Source organism: Dendropsophus ebraccatus, chromosome 11 (assembly GCF_027789765.1).
Source record: "Dendropsophus ebraccatus isolate aDenEbr1 chromosome 11, aDenEbr1.pat, whole genome shotgun sequence".
Lineage (NCBI taxonomy): Eukaryota > Metazoa > Chordata > Amphibia > Anura > Hylidae > Dendropsophus > Dendropsophus ebraccatus.
Genome location: NC_091464.1, coordinates 52,797,897 through 52,803,896, shown reverse-complemented (window position 1 = coordinate 52,803,896; position 6,000 = coordinate 52,797,897). Strand labels below are relative to the sequence as shown.

General features: G+C 41.7%; 1 protein-coding gene across 1 annotated transcript; it reads right to left on the bottom strand.

Annotated features, from left to right (window-relative positions):
* LOC138767397 (uncharacterized) lies at positions 1-5,197 on the bottom strand. Its single transcript, XM_069944897.1, has 3 exons — positions 5,121-5,197; positions 2,063-2,701; positions 1-206 (listed from the first exon to the last, which is right to left on the bottom strand). Exons 1-3 carry the CDS (start codon positions 5,194-5,196, stop codon positions 1-3), a joined length of 921 nt encoding a protein of 306 aa, XP_069800998.1. The 5' UTR covers position 5,197.
* Between the last annotated feature and the right edge of the window lie 803 nt (positions 5,198-6,000).

The window sequence follows — 6,000 nt, the reverse complement described above, 5'->3', positions numbered from 1 at the left end:
TTAACAGCATAGATTACCTATCCTTGAGATTGGTGATGAACTTAAGGTCACTGGGGTCAGACAGGAGGGACACCTGATCATGAAGAAAATGACAGTCATGAATCTGCTTCTATCACTGCTCTTACTATGGGAGGCAATAACCTTGGTGCACCACCGCTCCTTTTGCAAAGGGCACTTTGGGATAATTCTCTTGATAGTAGGGGGTTCTGGAGGTCGTAAACACAGAAATATTAAATTTACCATATATCATATGTAGAGGTGATAAATGCTGTTAGGGGGCTAGCCCCATACAGATGTGGATTTATTGCAGATATTTAGAGCACTGGTGTCCATAGCCTTTAGAGGTATTCTGGTCTAAACTTTTTTTTTTTTTTTTTTTTAAACCTATCCTCTGGATAATTAATAAATACTACATAGACAGGGAGCTGATTACACAGTTATTTTTGGCAGTGTCATAGATTGTAAATGGTGGATAAGGGTGGCAGCTCCACCACCACTTTACTAAACCTCCTTCTAGCTTGCAGCTGGCATAATTGGGAGACTAGGCTACACTGTTATGGTCATCTGTGGGAGTCCCATTGGCTGGACCTTAGCCTATGTATGTATGTAAAGGGGGAGAACAGTCATTCAAGCCCTGCCCCGCTGGCCTCTTGTTTGACTGGCCTCTCACTTTTCGTGTATAGAGAGAAACCTGTCAGTCAAGCCCAGCAGGCAGGGGAGAGGCTTGCAGAGAGCCGCTCCCTTGACTTCATAACCTTCTTCTGGTTTGCTTTTAAAGCTATGGCTTCTGGTTTCTCTGAAATGTTTCAGTGCACTGTAAACTGTTTCATGCTGCCTACGATTCCAGCATACTGAAACAAATAGCTATCAGACCTCCCTGCAGCTTATTGTACTTGGAATGATTCAATGAGAGAGGTCAAAGATGAAATGTTAATGGATTATTAAAACGTCACAGTAACAACTCCAATGTATAAATAGTAAGCATATTTTTTTTCATTTGCAATCTATAAAAAACTTTGAATGTCCCCCACAGCGAATGTCTCCCTAAAAACAGCCAGTGTCCTTAAAGGGGTAGTGCGGCGTTAGAAAATTATTCACTAAATAACACACATTACAAAGTTATACAACTTTGTAATGTATGTTATGTTAGTGAATGGCCCCCTTCCCCATGTCCCCCCCCACCCCCGGAAGTGTAGTGCACTAAACATACCTGATTCGTGTCGACCCCAGCCGCCATCTTGGGGACAATGACATCATCTTCGGAAGGCCGGCCGGACCGCACCAGCCCTCCTTCATGCCGGCCCCCCACTGTCATCAGCTGCTCAGCCGCGATTGGCTGAGCATAACTAAGCTTAGCCAATCGCAGCTGAGCAGCAGATGACACGTCCTTTATGCCCGCCCCCCTCTGCCGCGTCATCAGCTGCTCAGCCGCGATTGGCTGAGCTTAGTTATGCTCAGCCAATCGCAGATGAGCAGCTGATGATGGGGTAGAGGGGGGGGCGGCATGAGGGACGGCTGCAGCGGTTCGGTCAGGTAATCAGGTAAGTGTAATGCACCACACTTCTGGGTCTAGCGTGGGTGGGGGGAACACGGAGAAGGGGGCCATTCACATACATAACATACATTGCAAAGTTGTATAACTTCTTAATGTGTGTTATTTTGTGAATAATTGCTTAGAGCCGCACTACCCCTTTAATAGAACCAGTGTCTGTGTCTTTCAAAAAGTCCTTGTGCTCTGTAAAACAGAGCCACCTCCGACGCCACTTACAGCACACTCAGCACCACCATTCACTTGGAAACAGAATGTAAGGGTCCATTTGAACAGAAAGATTATCTGATAAATTTTCTGCCAAAGATTTGAAGCCAAAGCCAGAGACAGACTATAAACAGAGATAAAGTCATAAAGGAAAGCCTAAGATTTCTCCTCTTTTCAAATCCATTCCTGGCTTTGGCTTCAAATATTTGGCAGATTACCTGTCAGATAATCCTTCAGTGTAAATGGACCCTAAATGGACAATCTAATATCATAAATCTACTGGAACACCAGTCAGCTGTAACTTACCTACAAAGGAGGTTTGTTTCTGCCTCTCCTGCTTGGGGCTTGGCATACATGTTCCTATGTCACATACACTGTCTCTGGGCAATGCATCATGTCTTCTTTTCTCACCGTCCCTTTGTCGATAGTCTTTCTTTTTGTCAGGAATTATGCTCATCTTACCATTTGTTGGAAATTGTAAAGTTAATGGGGCTTGACTTAGATTTGTGCGACCCAATCTGGCTGTCTTACTGCTGCTTGATGAGATGCTTTCTGACTGCACAAAACTATGACTTGTGGCTGGTGTAGTAGAAGGCGCCGGTGAGGCACTACGGCAGCGTAAAGCAGAACTGCTGTGAAAAGCTGCAAAACGTCGATTTATTGGGGATAAACTTTTTGATCTTGTTTTCACCTTAGATGATGCAAACTGGGTCTCCAGTAGCCGTTTTCTCCATTCATTGACTAGCAGATTGGATTTTGGTGTGTGTATATAAGACCTGATGCTCTCCTGGACTTGTATAACAGTTTGTGCTTTTGTGACATTTATTGTTGGCCTTTCCTCTAGATTCGGCTGGACTGATGTACATTGCTGTTTAAGCTTTTGCTTGGTGTTTGACAACTTTGTTAGGTCTTTATCCTGAGCATTCATGATGATAAATGGCAATTCTGAGGAAAATAGTGCAGTGATTACTATAACATCTAGTGTCTTAAAGTGGAGCTACTAAATAAACAGCTTAGATAAATCTGAGGATGAAGGGCGCTGAGGATGAAGGTATGTCTCATAGCTTTATCTTCGGCACCATTCCTGTGCAGTTATAATGTAGTCCTCTGACAGCTTAGAGCACTGCCCTGTCCCCAGATTGCCGATCTGGGCCACTCCACTGATAATCTTTAGAAGGGGCACTCTCTGTCCTGTGAGGGCAGGGTAATGCTCCAAATGGAAATGGACACAGGACCACATTAAAACTGCACAGGAATGGTGCCCAGGATAAAGGTAAGATACATATCTTTAAAGAGAATGTTTTTATTAATTATTATTTATTTTAAGACTTTTTTTCAACATTCCCTCATTATAACTACCAAAAGATTTACATTTTTTATTGCACCATGACATGTTGGGTCAGTTGTACTTTGTAAGGAGACCTGGAGGAAAGCTACTCGGCATACTGTAAAAATATAGGGAGAGATTTATCAAGCCATAACTCTTATTTTTCTGTCTAAAGACTCATATGATGGCTTCATTTTTTTGAGGTAGTGATTGTACTTTTTAATGACACCCCTTATTTTATAAATAAAATAAGCTGCAAAACTAAAAAAGAGGAAAAAAAATATAAGGTGAATTTGAAACAAATAAAAAGATGCCTTTTTTTTTTTATACTGTTTACCTGTTTACCATGTGGTAAAACTGACATGTTATGTATATTCCTATTGTCGGTACCATTACAATGATACCCAATGTATCATTATTTTACAATTTTTTTTTACTATTTCTGTGTGTGAGCTTTTCTCTCTGGCTCCTCCTCCTCCCTTCTGATAAAGCTGATGTAAAGAAGTCCCTTACTGGTCGGATTGGCAGGTGTTGATTGATGTATCAAAAGTACAAAAATGTCTAGTGTGAACATAGTCTCTTATACACTGTGTATGTCAATGATCCGCACAGGTGATGTGCACTCTCAGACTCCCAGGCTACCACTAGCCCGTACACATGCAATAATATCGGATATAAAGGTGCTGGAGTGCCGTATAAATACGTACAAAATTGTTTACGATTCCTTATATGTTCAGAAATAAAGGAGAGGTAGACTCACGTTTCAGTTGCTGAATTTTATCCGTTTTATTTCAGGAATTTTCGCATGGTAAATCCATACCGGTAGCTAGTGGGCTCTCTCGGGTGTGCATAGAACGGAGTGGGCGTTCCTTACTGCCGTGACGCGACGTTTCGGGGCGGACCCCTTACTCACGCATGAGTAAGGGGTCCGCCCCGAAACGTCGCGTCACGGCAGTAAGGAACGCCCACTCCGTTTTATGCACACCCGAGAGAGCCCACTAGCTACCGGTATGGATTTACCATGCGAAAATTCCTGAAATAAAACGGATAAAATTCAGCAACTGAAACGTGAGTCTACCTCTCCTTTATTTCTGAACATATAAGGAATCGTAAACAATTTTGTACGTATTTATACGGCACTCCAGCACCTTTATATCCGATATTATTGCAGGTGTTGATTGATGGCCATCAATCATTTCAGCCCCATTTATTAATGTTTACCCTATGTACAATTCACAAGCAGTTGATCATATATACATAGGTATACACAGCGTAGAAGAGGTTAAATGTCGGAGTTCTTAAATTTAGTGCCAACATACTTTTATAATGTGCTGTCCCCAAACAGGTTTAGTAATATTTAGCAAAAGTAAACCTCATGGTGCCCATCTTTATCTCTATTGCAGCCGAAAGCAGCATAAGAAGGAAAATAAGGCTGTGCAGGTTTTAATTTTTAAAGGGGTTATCCAGTGCTACAAAAACATGGCCACTTTCTTTCAGAGACAACGCGACTCTTGTCTCCAGTTCAGGTGCGGTTTGCAATTCAGCTCCATTCACTTCAATGGAACTGAGCAGCAAAACCCTGCCTAAGCTAGAGACAAGAGGGGGGCTGTCTCTGGAAGAAAGTGGACATGTTTTTGTAGCTCTGGATTACCCCTTTAACAGGCTCTGCTAGTTATTTCAGATTTTGCTACCATAGATACATCCTCTTTCCATGTCAGAGAGACCCAGATGCGCCGTTTCGGAGGCACAAGGGCTGGTAAGTATACTTTATTAAGTTTCTGTACCCCCCTGCCTTCTTTGCTTTTTTTAATTTTCACAGGACTGCTCTTTTAAATTATACCTCTGATGCTGATCCAGAGTGTACTCCATTCCTTCCCAGCTGCTATATTTACAAATGTCACTAAGGGGTTCAACAAACTGTACAAATGGCCACCTTCTCAAAATATGCACATATACATTTAGTAGTGAAAGAAAGTATACAGCAAAACATAAAAAATAAGCAAGCAAGTGACCAAACCTGCTCCATAAGGTACGCACCCAGCAACTTTAAAATGAGCCCACAACTAGCATTGGCAGGACCAAGTGTAGATGGAAACTGATGGAAACTCTCCATAGCAACCAATCACAGCTCAGCTTTCATTCCACCAAAGCTAAAAGCTGAGCTGTGATTGGTTGCTATGGGCAGTTTACACCAATTTCAGTTTTACACAGCTTGTATAATTTGAGTATAAATGAAAATATAATTCAAGTGTTTAATCATATACTGTAGACCCTTTGAAACATCAGTATAATACTGTTTGCAGCAATTGAACCGTAATTGCGGACAGTATCATATTCATTTATTACTATGGAGCCTTTTACACATCTGTAGTTGCTATGGATCCGTAAAAGGGCTGTGATCCAAATGGATCCACCCATTTTAATCAATGGGTCCTTGCAAATATGGAAGGGGATAGATACACATCTGAATCCTGTCTGCAATGCCGGGTCTGCAGTTACAGACAGGACTATGTCAGCCATATTTGATGAAATCCAAGGGGTTTCACAAGGTTCAGTCACCAACATGGCATGAATATGCTTCCAACATATGACATCAGTGATAAATAGAAATGAAGGTGGAACACTTATTATTATCGTTATCCAGCATCTTTATTAAGGAGGATTTGTCAAAATTGGTGCAGAGAAATAGTGGAGCAGTTGCCCATAGCAACCAATCAGATTGTTTCTTTCATTTTATAAAGGCCTTTAAAAAAAACAAAAGCTGAAATCTGATTGGTTGCTATGGTGACTGCTCCAGTGTTTCTTTGCACAAGGTTTGATAAAGCTCGCTCATTCTGTGTATTGTGTGTAACTGCATAACTCCCAAGTGTCCCTCTTTTGGAGGGACAGTCCCTACTTTTAAACCCACGTCCCTCTA

Bases quoted from the DNA above. Each gene is read 5' to 3' on its own strand.
- LOC138767397 (XM_069944897.1), bottom strand. From the start codon at position 5,196: ATGGAGAGTTTCCATCAGTTTCCATCTACACTTGGTCCTGCCAATGCT. The intron at 2,702-5,120 runs GTGCGTACCTTA...TATTTTCCTCAG, and splicing joins GCTCATTTTAAAGTTGCTGG to AATTGCCATTTATCATCATG. The intron at 207-2,062 runs GTAAGTTACAGC...TACGACCTCCAG, and splicing joins GAAACAAACCTCCTTTGTAG to AACCCCCTACTATCAAGAGA.